At 43.5% G+C, this 22,370-nt stretch overlaps 1 protein-coding gene across 1 annotated transcript in view; it reads left to right on the top strand.

Annotated features, from left to right (window-relative positions):
* FBXO36 (F-box protein 36) overlaps positions 1-17,310 on the top strand; it is a 93,924-nt gene extending 76,614 nt beyond the window's left edge. The window contains 2 exon segments of the mRNA XM_032754074.2: positions 4,811-4,983; positions 16,467-17,310. Of these exon segments, the coding sequence (XP_032609965.1) occupies positions 4,811-4,983; positions 16,467-16,655 (362 nt within the window). The 3' untranslated portion in view covers positions 16,656-17,310.
* Positions 17,311-22,370: the final 5,060 nt, after the last annotated feature.

The following is a 22,370-nucleotide window of genomic DNA, read 5'->3' as shown; positions in this document are numbered from 1 at the left end:
GCTGTGAATCCATCAGGTCCTGGACTCTTTTTGGTTGGTAAGCTATTGATTATTGCCACAATTTCGGAGCCTGTTATTGGTCTATTCAGAGATTCAACTTCTTCCTGGTTTAGTCTTGGGAGGGTGTGTTTGTCGAGGAATTTATCCATTTCTTCTAGATTTTCTAGTTTATTTGCATAGAGGTGTTTGTAGTATTCTCTGATGGTAGATTGTATTTCTGTGGGATCGGTGGTGATATCCCCTTTTTCATTTTTTATTGCATCTATTTGATTCTTCTCTCTTTTCTTCTTTATTAGTCTTGCTAGTGGTCCATCAATTTTGTTGATCTTTTCAAAAAACCAGCTCCTGGATTCATTAATTTTTTGAAGGGTTTTTTGTGTCTCTATTTCCTTCAGTTCTGCTCTGATTTTAGTTATTTCTAGCCTTCTGCTAGCTTTTGAATGTGTTTGCTCTTGCTTTTCTAGTTCTTTTAATTGTGATGTTAGGGTGTCAGTTTTGGATCTTTCCTGCTTTCTCTTGTGGGCATTTAGTGCTATAAATTTCCTCTACACACTGCTTTGAATGTGTCCCAGAGATTCTGGTATGTTGTGTCTTTGTTCTCGTTGGTTTCAAAGAACATCTTTATTTCTGCCTTCATTTCGTTATGTACCCAATAGTCATTCAGGAGCAGGTTGTTCAGTTTCCATGTAGTTGAGCGGTTTTGAGTGAGTTTCTTAATCCTGAGTTCTAGTTTGATTGCACTGTGGTCTGAGAGACAGTTTGTTATAATTTCTGTTCTTTTACATTTGCTGAGGAGAGCTTTACTTCCAACTATGTGGTCAATTTTGGAATAGGTGTGGTGTGGTGCTGAAAAAAATGTATATTCTGTTGATTTGGGGTGGAGAGTTCTGTAGATGTCTATTAGGTCCACTTTGTGAAGAGCTGAGTTCAATTCCTGGATATCCTTGTTAACTTTCTGTCTCATTGATCTGTCTAATGTTGACACTGGGGTGTTAAAATCTCCCATTATTATTGTGTGGGAGTTTAAGTCCCTTTGTAAGTCACTCAGGATTTGCTTTATGAATCTGGGTGCTCCTGTGTTGGGTGCATATACATTTAGGATAGTTAGCTCTTCTTGTTGAATTGACCCCTTTACCATTATGTAATGGCCTTCTTTGTCTCTTTTGATCTTTGTTGGTTTAAAGTCTATTTTATCAGAGACTAGGATTGCAACCCCTGCCTTTTTTTGTTTTCCATTTGCTTGATAGATCTTCCTCCATCCCTTTATTTTGAGTCTTTGTGTGTCTCTGCACGTGAGATGTGTTTCCTGAATACAGTACACTGATGGGTCTTGACTCCTTATCCAGTTTGCCAGTCTGTGTCTTTTAATTGGAGCATTTAGCCCATTTACATTTAAAATTAATATTGTTATGTGTGAATTTGATCCTGTCATTATGATGTTAGTTGGTTATTTTGCTCGTTAGTTGATGCAGTTTCTTCCTAGCCTCGATGGTCTTTACAATTTGTCATGTTTTTGCAGGGGCTGGTACTGGTCGTTCCTTTCCATGTTTAGTGCTTCGTTCAGGAGCTCTTTTAGGGCAGGCCTGGTGGTGACAAAATCACTCAGCATTTGCTTGTCTGTAAAGTATTTTATTTCTCCTTCACTTATGAAGCTTAGTTTGGCTGGATATGAAATTCTGGGTTGAAAATTCTTTTCTTTAAGAATGTTGAATATCGGCCCCCACTCTCTTCTGGCTTGTAGAGTTTCTGCCGAGAGATCAGCTGTTAGTCTGATGGGCTTCCCTTTGTAGGTAACCCGACCTTTCTCTCTGGCTGCCCTTAACATTTTTTCCTTCATTTCAACTTTGGTGAATCTGACAATTATGTGTCTTGGAGTTGCTCTTCTCGAGGAGTATCTTTGTGGCGTTCTCTGTATTTCCTGAATCCGAATGTTGGCCTGCCTTGCTAGATTGGGGAAGTTCTCCTGGATAATATCTTACAGAGTGTTTTCCAACTTGGTTCCATTCTCCCCGTCATTTTCAGGTACACCAATCAGACGTAGGTTTGGTCTTTTCACATAGTCCCAAATTTCTTGGAGGCTTTGTTCGTTCCTTTTTATTCCTTTTTCTCTAAACTTCCCTTCTCGCTTCATTTCATTCATTTCATCTTCCATCAGCGATACCCTTTCTTCCAGTTGATCGCATCGGCTACCGAGGCTTCTGCAATCTTCGCGTAGTTCTCGATACTTGGCTTTCAGCTCCATCAGCTCCTTTAAGCCCTTCTCTCCATTGGTTATTCTAGTTATCCATTTGTCTAATTTTTTTTCAAAGTTTTTAACTTCTTTGCTATTGTTTTGAATTTCCTCCCGTAGCTCGGAGTAGTTTGATTGTCTGAAGCCTTCTTCTCTCAACTCGTCAAAGTCATTCTCCGTCCAGCTTTGTTCCGTTGCTGGTGAGGAACTGCATTCCTTTGGAGGAGGAGAGGTGCTCTGCTTTTTAGAGTTTCCAGTTTTTCTGCTCTGTTTTTTCCCCATCTTTGTGGTTTTATCTACTTTTGGTCTTTGATGATGGTGATGTACGGATGGGTTTTTGGTGTGGATGTCCTTTCTGTTTGTTAGTTTTCCTTCTACCAGACAGGACCCTCAGCTGCAGGTCTGTTGGAGTTTGCTAGAGGTCCACTCCAGACCCTGTTTGGCTGGGTGTCAGCAGCGGTGGCTGCAGAACAGCGGATTTTCGTGAGACCACAAATTCAGCTGTCTGATAGTTCCTCTGGAAGTTTTGTCTCAGAGGAGTACCCCGCCGAGTGAGGTGTCAGTCTGTCCCTACTGGGGGGTGCCTCCCAGTTAGTCTGCTCGGGGGTCAGGGACCCACTTTAGGAGGCAGTCTGTCCGTTCTCAGATCTCCAGCTGCATGCTGGGAGAACCACTACTCTCTTCAAAGCTGTCAGTCAGACAGGGACATTTAAGTCTGCAGAGGTTCCTGCTGAATTTTGTTTGTCTGTGCCCTGCCCCCAGAGGTGGAGCCTACAGAGGCAGGCAGGCCTCCCCTAGCTGTGGTGGGCTCCACCCAGTTCGAGCTTCCTGACTGCTTTGTTTACCTAAGCAAGGCTGGGCAATGGCGGGCGCCCCTCCCGCAGCCTCGCTGCAGCCTTGCAGTTTGATCTCAGACTGCTGTGCTAGCAATCAGTGAGACTCCGTGGGCATAGGACCCTCCGAGCCAGGTGCGTGACACAGTCTCCTGGTGTGCCGTTTTCCAAGCCCATTGGAAAAGCGCAATATCAGGGTGGGACTGACCTGATTTTCCAGGTGCCGTCTGTTACCCCTTTCTTTGACTAGGAAAGGGAACTCCCTGACCCCTTGTGCTTCCCGAGTGAGGCAATGCCTCGCCCTGCTTCAGCTCGCGCACAGTGCACTTCACCAACGGTCCTGCACCCACTGTTTGGCACTCCCTAGTGAGATGAAACCGGTACCTCAAACAGAAATGCAGAAATCACCCATCTTCTGTGTCGCTCAGGCTGGGAGCTGTAGACTGGAGCTGTTCCTATTCGGCCATCTTGGCTCCACCCCTCTATCATAATAATTTTTATGAAATACTCATGTTTTTCTCTTTGCCTCTTTATATTTTTTCTCTCTTTCCTTCCTTCCTTTCTTTCTTTCTCTTTCTTTGTTTCTTTTTTTTGACTGAATTTCGCTGTCATTGCACAGGCTGGAGTGCAATGGTGTGATCTCAGCTCACCGCAAACTCCGCCTCCCAGGTTCAAGCAATTGTCCTGCCTCAGCCTCTCGAGTAGCTGGGATTACAGGCATGTGTCACCACGCCTGGCTAATTTTGTATTTTTATTAGAGACAGGGTTTCTCCATGTTGGTCAGGCTGGTCTCGAACTCCCAACCTCAGGTGATCCGCCTGCCTTGGCTGCCCAAAGTTCTGGGATTATAGGGGTAAGTCTCCGCACCCAGCCCTCTTTCTATTTTTTTTTTTTTTCCCTAAGAAATGAAGATAGGGATGAAAGGAGATGGTAAAGAAGGAAGAAAGTTTGGTGTAGACACAATGTATAAAAATAACAGGCTGGGTGTGGTGTCTCATGCCTGGAATCCCAGCACTTTGGGAGGCCGAGATGGGAGGATTGCTTGAGCCCAGGAGTTCTAGACCAGCCTAGGCAACGTAATAAGGCTCCATCTCTAAAAAAAAAAAATTAAAAAAAAATAGCCAGGCATGGTGGCACACACCAGTAGTCCCAACTACTCGGGAGGCTGAAATGGGAGGATTGGTTGAGGCTGGGAGGTCGAGGCTGCAGTGAGCCGCGATTGCACCGCTGCACTCCAGCCTGGGCGACCCCATCTAAAAAAAAAAAAATTAAATTAAATAAGAGATCAAAAGTCAACTAAAATTAGGAGACAATGTGTTTTAGACCAATGGAGAGTAGCAGGGCTGGCAGAAAAGCCACGTGGACCAGCATCTTTTTCCTCCACATAGCTGCCTGCTTGCAGGGGCCGTGAGTACAATGGTAATGTCAAGACCAATTAAGTTCGTGGTAAAGACTGGAGTCTGGTGCTGATGAGATCAAGGGGATGCAGAAATCACTGTGTTAAACAGTGAGTGTCCCTAAAAGATTCTGATCTCCAGGCAGGGACAGAAATTGGAAACAGATGCCTCAAAAATGCATTCGGTTAGTCCCAAAGGCAGCTCGGTGAAAGTAGGAATGACTTAGCATCATCTAACATCACTCCCAGGGGAAAAATGCCCTGAAGCTTGTATTTCAGTGATTGTTATTATAGTTTTTATGTGACTGTACCTGATAACCATGTTGGTTTGTTGGCTTCTCTGAATTACAGGTCAACCTGCCTTAATATTTGGTGCAAGAATATTAGACTATGTCATCAATTTGCGCAAAGGTAAATTTGACTTCGTTGAACGGCTCTCAGATGATTTGCTCCTGAATATCATTTCTTATCTGCATCTTGAAGATATTGCCAGGCTTTGTCAAACATCACACAGATTTGCAAAGGTAACGGTCAATTATTTTATGTCTATATGGAATTTTCCATGTGCTTTCTAAAAAAAATTTTTAACATAGCAATCATTTGTTGAGTACTAACTTTGTGGTGGACACTGTGTCAGGTGCACAAGCAGCAGAGATGAAATGACATTCCTCCCCTCAAAGAACTTACAGTCTTATAGTAGAGATTCATGTAAATGCAAATAATTACAATACAGCGTGATCAGTTCAACAAGGAATGTGTATGCAAGGTACAAAGATAGTGCAAAGTGATTTTCTCTGCCTGGCTTCACAGAGGCAGGTTACTTTATCTGGCTTTTGAGGGTGAAGTTGATGAAGACAGGTGATCTGGGTTAGGGGGCATTCCAAGTCAAGGAACAACCAAGCAGAAGCACGGTGGCATAAGAGAATAGGGCACTTTGGGAGGCCAAGGTGGGCGGATCACCTGAGGTCAGGAGTTTGAGACCAGCCTGGCCAACATGGGGAAACCCCGTCTCTACTAAAAATACAAAAATTAGCCGGGCATGGTGGCAGGCGCCTATAATCCCAGCTACTCAGGAGGCTGAGGCAGGAGAATCACTTGAACCCGGGAGGCAGAGGTTGCAGAGATCCGAGATCACACCACTGCACTCCAGCCTGGGAGATAGAGTGAGATTCTGTCTTCAAAAAAAAAAAAAAAAAAAACAGAGAGAGAATAGGGCAAGGAGGACTACCTGACATCCATTTCCATTTCTTCTAGTAATAGCCTTTGCTGCATTGCCTGTCTCCCAATATATGTGTTTCGGTGGGCTGCCCATTGCAGTGCCCCATTTTCTTCCCTGCCCAAAGCTGACAAGATGCACTGTCTCACTGCTTCGAATCCTCAGCAGAATGACCCAAGAGCAGGAAGCACAGTTAGTGCTGATTTCAGCCAGTGTCAAGGCTTCAGTACAACCAGGGAGTCAGTTGTGCTCCCTGGATCCTGGAAGATGTCTTGGTCCCTACCCCTTCCATTGTTCCTTCAATTCTAGAACCCCCAACCCTACCCCACAATCACACATGTACTAATTTTCCATTAAATCTCTTTTTGGCTTAAATTAATCAGAATGGCAATCTGTTGCTTGCAACTGAGGAACCCTGACTAGCTCGGTATTTAGCTGTAATGTATTGGGGCAATGTCCATTTATAAAAGAACATACAACATTTTCCAAGATGATTCAAATCATAATCTTATTATCTAAAAAGCCAACATTTTTTCCCAATAATGCAATAAAATGTCTTGATTTTAAAAATTAATTTTAGTTCAGGCACAGTGGCTCATGCCTGCAATTCCAGCACTTCAGGAGGCTGAGGAGGGAGGATTGGTTGAGCCTAGGAATTTGAGATCAACTTGGGCAAAATAGGGAGATTCCATCTCTATAATACATTTTTAAAAAATTAGCTGAGTGTTATGGCCGGGCGCGGTGGCTCATGCCTGTAATCCCAGCACTTTGGGAGGCCGAGGCGGGTGGATCACCTGATGTCAGGAGTTCGAGACCAGCCTGACCAGCATGGAGAAACCCTGTCTCTACTAAAAATACAAAATTAGCCAGGCGTGGTGGCACATGCCTGTAATCCCAGCTACTCGGGAGGCTGAGGCAGGAGAATCGCTTGAACCCAGGAGGCAGAGGTTGTGATGAGCCGAGATCGCGCCATTGCACTCCAGCCTGGGCAACAAGAGCGAAACTCCGTCTCAGAAAAAAAAAAAAATTAGCTGAGTGTCATGGCATGCCAGTTACCGCCATGGTAGTGCCAGTTACTCTGGAGGCTGAATAGGAGAATCACTTGAACCCAGGAGGTTGAGGTTACAGTGAGTTGTGTTCACACCACTGCACCACAGCCTGAGCAACAGAGCAAAACTGTGTCTCAAAAAAAATAATTTTAAGTAATATAATTTTTTTTTTTTTTGAGACAGAGTCTTGCTCTGTCGCCCAGGCCAGAGTGCAATGGCATGATCTCAGCTCACTGCAACCTCCACCTCTTGGGTTCAAGTGATTCTTGTGCCTCAGCTTCCGAGTAACTGGGATTACAGGTGCCCACCATCATGCCCAGCTAGTTTTTATATTTTTAGTAGAGACGGAGTTTCCCCATGTTGGCCAGGCTGATCTCAAACTCCTGACCTCAGGTGATCCACCCACCTCGGCCTCCCAAAGTGCTGAGATTACAGGTGTGAGCCACCTTCCTGTCCAAATATATATATATATTATTTTTTAACTTATATTTTGGGTTTGGGCGTACATGTGAAGGTTTGTTAACAGGTAAACTCATGTCACAGGTTTTTTTTGTATAGATTATTTAATCGCTCAGGTTAATTATTAAACCCAGTACCCAATAGTTATGTTTTCTGCTCCTGCCCTTCCTCCCACCCTCCACCCTCAAGTAGACACCAGTATCTATTGTTTCCTTCTTTGTATTCATAAGTTCTCATCGTTTAGCTCCCCAAAATATATTTTTTACTTGATTTTCCTCCCTAAAAATGGAAAGCTGAAAACAAGTACTATTGTATATATTTTTGCCATTAAATAAGTATCCTAAAGTTGAAATTTTGTGCTTGGTGCTGATAAGAAGCTGATTTATTAGGGCTGGGTATGGTGGCTTATGCCTGTAATCCCAGCACTTTGGGAGGCCGAGGCAGGTGGGCCACCTGAGGTCAGAAGTTTGAGACCAGCCTGACCAACATGGGGAAACCACATCTCAACTAAAAATACAAAAATTAGCTGGGCCTGGTGGCACAGGCCTGTAATCCCAGGTACTTGGGAGGCTGAGGCAGGAGAGCTGCTTGAACCCAGGATGCGGAGGTTGCAGTGAGCCAAGATCACACCACTGCACTGCAGCCTGGACAACAGAGTGAGGCTGTCTCAAAAAAAAAAAAAAAAGAAGCAGCAGCAGCAGCTGATTATTCATATTTTAAATGAAAAGAGAATTCTACGTAAATAAAATATACTAGCGGGGATCTAGTAAAAGTTTCTGCGCTGTTGCAGGGCCTGGATTTGATTTTCTATCAAATCCTTCCATTTACTTTCAGTAAATTTCTGCTCCTGCAAGTAAATGGAAGGATTTGATAGGAAACAGCAGCAAGTGAGTGGCTTCTGGTAGTTATTTCTCATGCTGAGTGGCTGCCTTCTCTCCAAGTTTTACTCACTTCCACTATTAACTTTCACTGTCAGTGTCCTGCTATTATTTCAGTGCAGTCTTGAAAACATTCTCCATCATTTAGCCAGTGCTCTGAAGTAGGGCTTCTCTGAGTTGCTGATTTCAGCCCTGAGCATCTTTACAGAGCAGAATTATTAGAAGATGGAACATGACTCAGGGCTGCTGCTTTTATTCTCCCCACATAACATTAACCACTTTTTAAATTTTTTATCTTTTTTGAGTCAGAGTCTGACTCTGTCACCCAGGCTGGAGTTCAGTGGCGAGATCGTGGCTCACTGCAATCTTTGCCTCCTGGGTTCAAGGGATTCTCCTGCCTCAGCCTCCTGAGTAGCTGGGTGGGACTACAGGTGCTTGCCACCATGCCTAGCTAATTTTTGCATTTTTAGTAGAGACTGGGTTTCACCATGTTGGCCAGGCTGGTCTTGAACTCCTGGCCTCAAGTGATCCACCTACCTCAGCCTCCCAAAGTGCTGGGGATTACAGGCATGAGCCACTGCACCCGGCCAACCACTTTTTTTTCTTGTTTGCACACAGGGAAAGAAGGAAAACCAATTATTTCTGTTGTCAATCTAAGTTTTATCTCTGTTCCATTTACCTGTTACACACTTCATTTATAAGTTATTTTCTTCTTCTTTTTTCTTTTTTTTTCTTTTGAGACAGTCTCACTCTGTTGCCCAGGCTGGAGTGCAGTGGCACCATCTCGGCCCACTGCAACCTCTGCCTCCTGGGTTCAAGCAATTCTCCTGCCTCAGCCCCCCGAGTAGCTGGGATGACAGGCGCCCACCACAGAGCCCAGCTAATTTCTATATTTTTAGTAGACACGGGGTTTCACCATGTTGGCCAGGCTGGTTTTGGACTCCTGACCTCAGGTGATCCACCCGCCTCGGCCTCCCAAAGTGCTGGGATTACAGGCATGAGCCACCGTGCCCGGCCTTATAAGTTATTTTCATTTAACTACTTTATTTTTTTATTTATTTATTTTTTTGAGACGGCATCTCGCTCTGTCGCCCAGGCTGGAGTGCAGTGGCGCGATCTTGGCTCACTGCAAGCTCCGCCTCCCGGGTTCACACCATTCTCCTGCCTCAGCCTCCGGAGTAGCTGGGACTACAGGCGCCCGCCACCGCGCCCGGCTAATTTTTTGTATTTTTAGTAGAGACAGGGTTTCACCGTGGTCTCGATCTCCTGACCTCGTGATCCACCCGTCTCGGCCTCCCAAAGTGCTGGGATTACAGGCGTGAGCCACCGCGCCCGGCTTAACTACTTTATTAATGAAAAAAAGGCTTCCTTTTCAAATTCTGGGGGACAAGTTTATTACCAAATTATTTGTGTCCAGTGCAGCTCCTTCCTCTGACCTCAGGGAGGGAGGTGCTCCTCTCCTGCTCAAGATCAGTGCTACCTGACACCTGGTTCCAGGGCCTACTCCTGGGAATCCCACTTATTTCCTTTCTCTTCTGTTTGTTGTTGTTATTATTATTGTTTTTTCAAGAAACAAAGTCTTACTCCATCACCCAGGCTGGAGTGCAGTGGCGTGATCTCTGCTAACTGCAATCTCCGCCTCCCAGGTTCAAGCGATTCTCATGCCTCAGCCTCCTGAGTAGCTGGAATTACAAGTGGAAGCCACCACACCCGGCTAATTTTATTTTATTTATTTTTATTTCTGTATTTTTGGTAGAGACAGGGTTTCACCACGTTGGTCAGGCTGGTCTCGAACTCCTGACCTCAAGTGATCAGCCTGCCTCAGCTTCACAAAGTGCTGGGATTACAGGCATGAGCCACTGCTTGGCCTATTGTTATTTTTTTTTAACTTTTAATTACCCAGCTTCCCCCATGTTGACGTCTTACATGACCATGGTACATTTATAAAAACTAGGCAATTAATATTGGTACAATACTATTAACTAAAATAAAGATGTTATTTGAATTTCATTAGTTTTTTCAATAATGTCCTTTTGCTGTTTTATGTCCAATCTAGCTTACTACACTGCATTTAGTAATTAAATCTTTCTCTGTTTTTTCCCCCCATACATTAATTTTTTTTTTTTTCCTTTTTGAGACAGGGTCTTGCTTTGTTACACAGGCTGTAGTGCAATGGCATGATTATAGCTCACTGCAACCTCCACCCCCTGGGCTCGAGTGATCCATCCACCTCAGCCTCCTGGGTAGCTGGGACTACAGGCCTGCACCACCACACCTGGCTTATTTTTGTATTTTTTGTAGAGACGGGGTTTTGCCATGTTGCACAGGTTGGTCTTGAATTCTGGGGCTCAAGCAATCCTCCTGCTTCAGCCTCCCAAAGTGTTGGGATTACAGGCATGCACCACCATGCCCGGCATTAATTTTTTTCTTAAATCAGTTTCATCCTTCAAAAAACAAAAACTCTTTATCCTTATCCAATCTCTCTTCTTCAAAAATGGTTTACATAGCAGTGCATGCTCAGCAAACCAGCAGCATCAGTGACTTTATAATCCATGATGAAATGAGAATAATAAGGATGATACAAAGTTTTTGATAAAGCTAAACTTGTTTCAGGTAAATGACCGTCTTTCAGTGGATGTTAGGTCTTTCCTATTTTGGGGAAGGTTAAAATGTTCCTTCTTGGCTGGGCATGGTGGCTCACGCCTTTGGGAGGCCAAGGCGGGTGGATCATGAGGTCAGGAGATCGAAACCATCCTGACCAACATGATGAAACCCCATCTCTACTAAAAATACAAAAAATTAGCCAGGTGTCGTGGTGTGTGCCTGTAGTCCCAGCTACTCAGGAGGTTGAAGCAGGAGAATCACTTGAACCTGGGAGGCAGAGGTTGCTGTGACCCGAGATTGGGCCACTCCACTTTACCCTGGGCTACAGAGCAAGAATCCGTCTTAAAAAAAGAAAAAAAAAGTTCCTTTTTTTATGAAGTGGTGGCAATAATACATGATTATTTTAAAAATTGTTCTTATTTGACAAAATGTGAGTCAGCAGCACCCTTATTTTGGTTCTTTATTATCATTTTATTTTGTTCTACTTTTTAAAAAATTCACTGGTTTTAGGATAACCCAAAATTCTGAGAGACGTTGGTCTAATGTCAGCCTACAGCTCCTCTTTCATTTTCCCCTCCATCCGTGCCTGCAAAATATCTCTGGCTTGTTCACAGCAACCTTGTGTTTGTTGTATCAAAAGGGCCTGTTTCAGGCGTTCTGCTTCTTTTTTTCTTTTTTTTTGACACAAAGTCTTGCTGTGTTGCCCAGGCTTGAGTACAGTGGTGTGATCTCAGCTCACTGCAACCTCCACCTCCCGGGTTCAAGCGATTCTCCTGCCTCAGCCTCCCAAGTAGCTGGGACTACAAGTGTGTGCCACCGCACCCAGCTAATTTTTAGTATTTTTAGTAGAGACAGGGTTTTGCCATGTTGGCCAGGCTAGTCTTGAACTCTTGACCTCAGGTAATTGCCTGCCTTGGCTTCCCAAAGTGCTGAGATTACAGGCATGAGCCACCCACGCCCAACCAGGTCTTCTGCTTCTTGACTCATCTCTGCTTCCAGGACTCTGGTGGGTTTTCTCCTGGGAACCCCTTCATTGCTTCAATGGTTGCTTGTCCATGTGAGTCAGGGTGGCCATTTTACATTGCACTCTGGTCATGCCATTGTCCTGCTCACTGGCCCTTAATGGCTTCTTGTCATTTTCAGAATGAGGTCCACAGTCGTAGCCAGCACAGCCACGGGGCCCTCGCCCTGCCTCCTGCCACCCTCTGCCCCAGCCAGGTCAGCTCCTTGCGGCTCTCTGTGTGCTGTGCTCTACTGTGCCTTTTGCTTTTGCTTACACTGTTCTCTTTTCCAGGAATATTCTCCTCCTGACTCATCCACCACCTGAATCTCCCAAATGCCCCTTGATTGGCTTTTGTGCTTGCTTGTCCCACCCCCTTGACTTGTCTCCCTGCCAAGCTCAAGGGCAAGGATTATGTCACCTAACTTCATATACCCACCTTAACAGAGTGTCTAGCCCAGAGTTACCTCCCAGAAAACGGTGGTTGAATGCTTCCATATCAATTTTGTTTATATTTTTGAAAAAGAAAGTTGACGTCCATTGCAATGGTCAAATTGGAAATGTTTAAAAATTATGTATCTTTGTATATAAACTAAAAAGTTATTGCCCCTCCCAGTCCTGACCCTCATTCCTCTGATTCTCGTCTCTAGTGGCAACCATATTAACTGTGTTTTGTATGTCCTTCCGGAGATATTCCACACATGTAGAACCATATGTGTGTGGGATGTGCGAGTACATATACCGATACACACACCCTTCTAAAAAGCATGTGGTAACATATTATATATTTTTCTTCATCTTCTACTTCACAACATATTTTAGACACTTTTAAAATATCAGTACTGGCCAGGCATGGTGGCTCACACCTGTAATCCCAGCACTTTGGAAGGCCGAGGCAGGTGGATCACTTGAGGTGAGGAGTTTGAGACCAGTCTGACCAACATGGTGAAACCTCATCTCTACTAAAAATACAAAATTAGCTGGGCATGGTAGCACACACCTGTAATCCCAGCTACTTGGGAGGCTGAGGCAGGAGAATCGCTTGAACCCGGGAGGCAGAGTTTGCAGTGAGCCGAGATTGAGCCATTGCACTCCAGTCTTGGCAATAAGAGTGGAACTCCATCTCAAAAACAAAATAAAACATCACTACCTATCAATCTTTCTCCATTTAAAAAATTGCCATAGGATATCAATCCATGGACAGATTATTTATTTATTTATTTATTTATTTATTTATTTATTTATTTTCCTGAGACAGGGTCATCTTGCTGTGTCACCCAGGCAGGGTCATCTTGCTGTGTCGCCCAGGTGGCACAAACACAGCTCACTGCAGCCTTCACCTCCTGGGCTCAAGCAATCCTCCCACCTCAGCCTCTCAAATGGCTGGGACTACAGGTGCACACCACCACACCCGGCTAATTTTTGTGTTTTTTGTAGAGACTGGGTCTTGCTGTCTTGCCTTAGCTGGTCTCGAACTCTTGGGCTCAAGCAATCCTCCTGCCTTGGCCTTCCAAAGTGTTGGGATTACAGGTGTGAGCCACCACACACAGCGTAGATAATTTATTTAACTAGATTTTTTGTTTCCCCTCTGTATTTATAAATGATGCTCCATACTTTATATACAATTTGTGTTGCATGTTTATCTGTAGAAAAAAATTGCATAAGTGTAACTATTTAAAATAATCGAATAAATATATTGAAATATGCATAATATAGGTAGTGTACTGGGACTATAATATGTGCCTCCATGCATCTGGAAAAAAGGAAATAAGTGTACAGCTTGGGTCACAGACTATAACATTTCATTCATTCATTCATTCATTCATTCATTCATTTGAGATGGAGTCTCACTCTGTTACTCAGGTTGGAGTGCAGTGGCACGACCTTCATTCACTGCAGCCTCCGCCTCCCAGATTCCAGTGATTCTCCTGCCTCAGCCTCCTGAGTAGCTGGGATTACAGGTGCCCTCCTCCATACCTGGCTAATTTTTGTATTTTTAGTAGAGACAGGGTTTCACCATGTCGCTCTGGCTGGTTTCAAACTCCTGACCTCAAGTGATGTACCCGCCTCAGCCTCGCAAAGTGCTGGGATTACAGGCATGAGCCACTGTGCTCGTCCTGGCCCAAGAATTTGACCAATCGATATTAAGATTGTACAGATCAAATGTCTCAGGGGACTCTGGAAGGCTGGAAGCTTGCGGGAGGGGATCTCCTAGCATCACTGTGCGCAGGCAGTGTGGTGTGTTTAAATAAGCGGGAGGCTGGAGAGCTGGGTTCTGTTCTGTTCTTAGCTCAGCCACTCCCCAGCATGAACCTGGAACAGCATCGTTCTCCCTTCTCTTCTCTCAGCCCTGGTTTTCCTATTTGCAAAGGGAGAGGTTTTAAATAGATAAGCCCTAGGATTCTCTTCAACTTGACGATTTATGTATGCAAAATTCATGCACTACCACCAGGGGGAGCTAAACCCATGGTTAGCTGGGCTTTGGATCAGAGTAGCTAGAACTATGGAACCTTTCGTTTTGCAACCTGGCAACTACTAAGCAAAAGATCGTCAGGGTTTGGGAGTCATAGATGGGGGTATTTTGTACACCAACTTGTAATATAAAACAGAACTGTAAATATTTTCAGTATAAAATTTGATGAGTCATAAATGAAGTTTTACTAGTGGAAATTTTAGCTCTTTTGAGAATTACTTCCTTTCCCCCCAAATCTTGTAGTTTTCTCCCATAATCTCTATTACAAGACACATTGATATCCTGAAACGTACTGTGCTAGTAATGGGATAGTAATCCACATCGGTGCTGGAGTTCAGATCTTTTAAAGGAGGGTCAAATGATCTGTTTTTCATATTAAGACATTTTTAAAGTTTTCTTTTGTTTATGTTTAGAATAGGTTGTAATCTGAGTAGAGGAACTAAACCTTGAAGGACTGTTAAAGGAGAGGTAAGTTAATGAATGACCCATCTAACATCAAAATGTTTTGGGATCTGTAGCTACCGTATGATTCAGTGTTGCTGATTAGCAATAACCATTATGTGAATATAATAGCTGTTGCTTTGATGTTTATGCAGAAAGGATCTTAAACAATTATGCCTTATTGTACTATTCATTTCTATTTGTAATTCATTCTCTTCCCTTATTGGAGCACTTTTAGAAGAGCATGAAGTATGGAAGGAAGGAGTGGTGACCGCTTTCTGTTCAGAAGTGAATATAGTGGTGTCAGGAGGTAGAGATCACACTTACCCATTTCTTCCTCCCAGGATGTCAGGACACGGGGGCACAGCACAACAGGGCTGGCCAGGGCTGGTGCTGTTTGGGATAGGAGGTAGGATGGGCAGGGGGAAGCTGGGTATGGGCCAGGGAGGCTGCCCTGGTGCTCCATTATGAGGGGACAGCAATCATGCCTATGTTTGTGTGAACCCAAGATTTAGCTCCCACTTACAAGTAAGAACATGCGCTATTTGGTTTCCCATTTCTGTGTTACTTTGCTTAGGATAACAGCGTTCGGCAGCATCCACACTGCTGCAAGGACATGGTTTCATTCTTTTTTTATGGTGTGCAGTGGCAAAAGTTAACAGAAGAATAGAACATCTTCTACATTCAAGACCAAGAAGTGCGCACACCTTGCAGGAACTGGAGAAGGTTTGGACCACATCACCGGGTGTAGCATCTTAATGAGTTGAAGTGCTGGCTAAAGACAGAGAGAAGATGGAGTGATGGTAGAGGGAGAAAGTTATAAATACAACTTCTGGCCGGGCACGGTGGCTCACGCCTGTAATCCCAGCACTCTGGGAGGCTGAGGCGGGCAGATTACAAGGTCAGGAGTTCGAGACCAGCCTGATCAACATGGTGAAAACCTGTCTCTATAAAAAAAATACAAAAATTAGCCAGGCATGGTGGTGTGCACCTGTAGTACCAGCTACTTTGGAGGCTGAAGCAGCAGAATCACTTGAACCCAGTAGGCGGAGGTTGCAGTGAGCTGAGATCGCACCCCTGCACTCTAGCCTGGGCAACAGAGTGAGACTCCATCTAAAAAAAATAAATAGATAGATAAAAAAATAAATAGATAAGGCCGGGTGCAGTGGCTCATGCCTGTAATCCCAGCACTTTGGGAGGCTGAGGCGGGCAGATCACCTGAGGTCGGGAGCTCAAGACCAGCCTGACCAACATGGAGAAACCCCGTCTCTACTAAAAATACAAAATTAGTTCAGTGTGGTGGCGCATGCCTGTAATCCCAGCTACTCGGGAGGCTGAGGCAGGAGAATCGCTTGAACCCAGGAGGCGGAGATTGCAGTGAGCCGAGATAGCGCCATTGCACTCCAGCCTGGGCAACAAGAGCAAAACTCCATCTCAAAAATAAAAATTAAAAAAAATACATGCATAGATAAATAGAGATGAATTGGAATTAACTAGAGGCAACAAATTTCACCCAGATGTTGACAGTGACTGATGGGACTTGGCCACAGTGGGGTGGGGGTGAAGATGGAGAATAAACACATTTTCCCTTGCATGAGAGAGTGTTGCCTGGTGTTGGTAGGAGCATGTTCTTTCTACTGCCGTCACTGGGAAGTTTAAGTGTGTGCGGAAGGGTATGTCCTTTAGATATATGTGCACTTAGATATTTGTGTCTGGTTCTTTTCCTCAAAGAGGAGGTTTCTCAAGGCAGGACCTGTGTCTGGCACAGGTAGCGTTTCTCCCAGTATCCCACAGGCAACAAGAGTTTGATAATGAGTTTGAGTGAGTAAATGGCTTTTACTTAACACATGTGTGCTGTAACCCACCTCTGACTTTTCCCACCCACAGCTGTGTATGTCTGATAAACTGTGGGAACAGATAGTCCAGTCGACCTGCAACACCATCACTCCTGACGTGAGGGCCCTGGCGGAGGACACGGGCTGGAGGCAGCTATTCTTCACCAACAAGCTCCAGCTCCAGCGGCAGCTCCACAAGAGGAAACAAAAATATGGAAGCCTGAGAGAAAAGCAACCTTAGGCACATGTTTTCCTACCAGCAGGGAGCTGAGGCATGGCTGTGTTTCTCTTCAGTGTCCAAATCTCTTCCGTCTCCATAAGAACTAAGAGGTTTTGTTGATGCATGGAGCCATTTGAAACTCATAGAGGATTTGCACACAAATGCAGCAGAATCTGGCTCCCCAGTGCCTTGCTAGAGTCACCGTCATTCTGAGGTCAAATCATGGCCCAAGGACAAGGGCTGTCAAACAGGGAGCCCCACAGGCCATCAGCATCCTTATCCCACACCCATTAGAAAAGAGGCTTCTATTGTGTATAAACAAACAATAAATGATTATTAGCAGGTTTTTATTCGGTATCTATTTTATCTAGGCATTGGAAAGGGTAATGGGGCTTTTGAATTTTTTCCGGGCATTGTGTCATCTGAGTCCAGCCACGAAGCTGCTGGCTGAGTGTCCCCACCAGAAACCGTGAAGGGCGGGTACCACAGGAGGCACTCAGGGTGGATGCAGTTGCCTTCCCAACTTTGTTCTACTCAGTCCACATTCAAGGCCCTGTTCTTGTGGGCCCAGGATGCCAGGCTCCATCCCCGCATGTAGACAGCTTCCGACCTGGTGCTGGAGCATGACTGGAGAAGTGCAGGCATCCTGCTTGCGGACCTTGCTCAAAGTACAACTTCCCAGGACTACTTCACATTGTTAAATAAACCTATAAACTTTTCTTTTTTTTTTTTTTTTTGTATTTTCTTTCTAGTAGAGGTGGAGTTTCACCATGTAGGCCAGGCTGGTCTTGAACTCCTGACCTCAAGTGATCCACGCGCACTGGCTTTCAAAGTGCTGGGATTACAGGCATGAGCCACTACGTCTGGCCAAAACCTATAAACATTTCTTAGAGAAATGCCGTTCCCCAAAGGAATGTGAACAGCTGCCACTTTTAACAAGGATATTTAAGAAAACAGGCTATGAGTTAACTAAGTAAAAATGTAACTATGGTTTGCATGCTGTTAACATGGCAGAGGGGTAAAAAGAATACAGTCCTAGGGGAGAAAGGTCACTTCACTGAGAAGGCTTAAAAATGTTTTTCTCCCTGCACTTTCATGATTATTAAGTACCCCTAGAAAATGAACTCATAGCAGCAAATAATCTAATGACTCCTTTTAGGTTACAGAGCAAAGTAGCTTTCTACTTCCACATCACGTTATAATATAGCCTTATAATTTCTTCTTTCCTGCAACCTCCACTTTCCTACCTAGGAAAACTCACATACCTCCGGTGCCAGAGAAACTGCCCAGGATGCACCAGGGCCCCGTGAACAATACAGAAGTTGTGGACTCTGGCTCTTTGTCCCACCTAAGTCCTTCCAGAAGGGCTCTACAGCATGGCTTAGTGACATTAAAAAAAAAAACTGAACCCATGTTAATATCAAAAAAGATTTTAATCTTCATTCACACACCCTTAAAACCCAGTCACGGGGCTCCCCGGTGCCAGTTTGAGACCCTCAACCTAGCCCTCTCTGCTTCTCATTGCTGGAGGTACACACAGTCAAAAGTTTTCCGTGACTGTGAAATCCAGTGCAATCTGCTTCCCGGCAGATGAGGAGCCTGACGTGGTTATTTCTGGACTTAGTCCAAGAACAGAGCAAAGCTTTAATTGTCAAGAGACCCAGGCCTCATTCTCCACTCAGGAGAGTCTGCTAGGGCAGGTACCGGTGACCAGCAGGCAGCTGAGATCAGGAAGGCACGTGCTCTGCAGAGCTCTGGCTGCCTTGGCTCTCCCTGAGCTCCCAGATTTCACTCATGGCCTAATTTTCAATGACAGAACATAGGTTTTATCGTGAGGATGCAGACACAACCACAATTATGTCAACATAACTTCATAAATATGTAACTGTAACTTATTTGTAACATCAGTGCAAGGTGATTAAAGCTTCATGTGCAGTATTTTATCAACAAACAGATTCTGAAAGCTTATGGACATGCACAATAGTCGATTCAACGTCAATCAATAAGAACACAAATATGGCAATTTGAAAACACTACGTATATACCTACTCACATATGTATTATACTTACAATATATACTTATATGTAGTATATAATAATACTACATATAAAAATGTTATAAAAATAAATGCTAAAGTAAGTAAAAAGCCATTAATATGTTGACTATTGTTAAATAATAGCTAAAATAATACAGATTATTAAATTATTTTAATACTTACTTGCCCTAATAATCTGAGTGCCTTATTACTTGATTACAATTGTTTTTGCCGAAATAGAAACAGTATCATCAAGTGAACATCCTGTGTGTCCCCAGCATCCTTAGTGGTTGAAACACTTTGTCCCTCCCTACCCCATCTCATTTTCCATGTGAGGTTCCATGTGATGATCCCATAACATGGTAATAGGCAGCGATGGTCTTGACTTTCTGCTTCTATTAACAGCTTTCATGTGGATGGATAAATCTGCTTTATGTCTTAACATTTCAGAGTGAAACGCCACACAATTTTTTTTTTTCTTTTTTTTTTTTTGAGGCGGAGTTTCACTCTTTTCACCCAGACTGGAGTGCAATGGTGCAATCTCAGTTCATGGAACCCTCCACCTCCTGGGTTCAAGCGATTCTCCTGCCTCAGTTTCCCAAGTAGCTGGAATTACAGGCGCCTGCCACCACGCCCTGCTAATTTTTGTATTTTTAGTAAAAACAGGGTTTCACCATGTCGGCCAGGCTGGTCTCGAACTCTTGACCTCAGGTGACCTGCCCGCCTCAGCCTCCCAAAGTGCTGGAATTACAAGCGTGAGCCACGGTGTCCGGCCTTACAGCATTTTATAATCTTGCCCTTTCTCATCTTTTCAATCAAATGTGTTTCTACTCTGTTCTCATTTACCATTGTAATTATACAATACTGAAAATTTCTGATGGTTTATATATTTAGTGTTATAAGAACAATCTATTAACAATAGAAAATATGTATTTTTAATTTATAACGAAATAATGAACATACTTTACTTAATGTCAAGTTCTACTACTACTTTTTTCCCAAACAGGTTGGCATATATATGCATTAAGCCTCAGCAATATAGAATCCAAAATGTTTTCATTCTCTTTTTTTTTTTTTTTGAGACGGAATCTTGCTCTTGTCACCCAGGCTGGAGTGCAATGGTGCAATCTTGGCTCACTGCAACCTCTGCCTCCTAGGTTCAAGCGATTCTCCTGCCTCAGCCTCCCAAGTAACTGGGATTACAGACACGTGCCACCACACTGGGCTAATTTTTGTATTTTTAATAGAGACGGAGTTTCACCATGTTGGCCAGGCTGGTCTCAAACTCCTGACCTCGTGATCCACCCACCTTGGCCTCCCAAAGTGCTGGGATTACAGGCCTGAGCCACTGTGCCCAGCCTAAAATGTTTTCTTTTACTGAGTGGGCCCCAGAACTGAGGCCGAGATGATCATGTGGGGAGGGACTGCAAGAAGGGGTAAGGACAATGCACCAGGTACCACTTGTCATTGTTTTGCGAGCTGCTTGTGTACATAATGGTCATCGGTCTTTATTTATTACCCCAAACTGGCTCCTGAAATACTGAAGAATAATATAAAACAACCTTACTCAAAACATAAAACATGTGCGTCACAGTTTTTTGCTCTGAGTTTTAGTATAATGACCTCTATCTTCAGTTTGTATTAATATACTGTGAGAGAATATCCAAGCTTTTCAGTTGTGAGTAGTTGGTTTCAACTTGAAATGGATGTCTTTGATGTCATGTTAAAAACATCAAGTGATAAAAAATACCTGGAGACAAACGACAATGGAAACAAAATATCAAAACCTATAGGATGCAGCAAAAGCAATCTAAGAGGGAAGTTTATAGCAATAAATGCCTATATTAAAAAAGAAGACAGACCCCAGGCCAGGTGCAGTGGCTCATTCCTCTAATCATAGCACTTTGGGAAGCTGAAACGGGAAGATCCTTTGAGCCCAGGAGTTCAAGACCAGACTGGGCAATATAAGGAGACCCTGTCTCTAAAAAAATAAAAAGATTAGCCCAGCATGGTGGCACAGGCCTGTAGTCCCAGCTACTTGGGAGGCTGAGGTGAGAGGATCGCATGAGCCCAGAAGGTCGAAGCTCTGGTGAGCTGTGATCACACCCCTGCACTCCAGGCTGGGCAACAGAGTAAGACTGTTTCAAAAAAAGGAAAAGGAAATACCCTAAATAAATAGCCTAACATTACATCTCAAGGAGCCAGTAGAAGAACAAACTAAATCCAAAGTTAGCAAAAGGAAGGAAATAAAGATTCAAACAGAAAAAATCAAATAGAGAACAGAAAAACCATAGGAAAAACTCAATAAAACCAAGAGTTAGTTCTTTGAAAAAATAAACAAAATCAGCAAACCCCTAGCTAAACTAAGGAAAAAAGAAGACTCAAATAAAATCAGAGATGAAAGTGGAGCCATTCCAACAGATGCCTCAGAAATAAAAGGAATCATAAGGGACTATTATGAATAATTATATGCCAACAAATTGTATAACCTAGAAGAAATGGATAAGTTCCTAGAAAAGTATAACCCACCAAGATTGAACTGATGGGAAATAGAAAGCTTGAACAGAATAACAAGTGAAGAGATTGAAAAAGTAATTAAAACCCTTCCAGTGAAGAAAATCTCAGGACCAGATGGCTTTCGTGGTTGATTTCTACAAACATACAAAGAAGAATTGTCACCAATACTTCTTAAACACTTCTGAATAGTAGAGCTAGAGGGAATACTTCCAAACATATTTTATGAGACCAGCATCATCTTGATACCAAAGCCAGATAAAAACACAAGACAAGAAAGGAAAACTTCAGGCCAGCATCTCTGATGAACATTGATGCGAAAATCCTTCATAAAATATTAGAAAACTGAATTCAACAACACAAAAAGATTGTACATCAAGACAAAGTGAGATTTATCTCTGGCATGCAAAGCAGGTTTGACATACACAAATCAATCAATGTGATACATTATCTTAACAGAATGAAAGAGAAAATACACAATTATCTTAATTGACAAAGAAAAAACATTTGACAAAGTTCAGTATCCTTTCTTAATGGAAACTTAACAATTTATGTACAGAAGGAAAGTTCCTCAACATAATAAAGGCAGTTTACAAAGACCTCACAGCTAACAACATAACCAACAAGGAAAAACTGAAAACTTTTCCCACTAAGATCCAGTACAAGGCTGGGACACCCACATTCCACTTCTATTCAACATAGTACTGCAAGTGCTTGCTAGCAAGAGCAATCAGACAAGAAAAAGAAAGAAAAATATCCAAGTTGAAAAGGAGGAAGTAAAATTATCTCTATTTGCAGATGACATGATTCTATAGGTAGAAAACCCCAAAGATTTGACAAAAAACTGTAACTAGTAAATGAAGTCAGTAAAGTTGCTGGATACAAAATCAGCATACAAAAAAATCAGTAGCATATCTATACACAAATAGTGACCTAGCTGAAAAAGAAATCAAGAAACCAGTGACATTTACAACAGCATCACAAACTATCTGGCCAGGTGAAGTGGCTCATGCCTGTAATCCCAGCACTTTGGGAGGCCAAGGCGGGTGGATCACCTGAGGTCAGGAGTTCAAGACCAACATGGTGAAACCCCATCTCTGCTAAAAATACAAAATACTAGCAGGGTGTGGTGGCAGGCGCCTGTAATCCCAGCTACTCAGGAGGCTGAGGCAGGAGAATTGCTTGA

The sequence above is a fragment of the Hylobates moloch genome, unplaced genomic scaffold, assembly GCF_009828535.3.
Source record: "Hylobates moloch isolate HMO894 unplaced genomic scaffold, HMol_V3 SCAFFOLD_1, whole genome shotgun sequence".
Taxonomy (NCBI): domain Eukaryota; kingdom Metazoa; phylum Chordata; class Mammalia; order Primates; family Hylobatidae; genus Hylobates; species Hylobates moloch.
The sequence above is the reverse complement of the archived record's forward strand: the minus strand, read 5'-3'. Positions and strand labels throughout refer to the sequence as shown.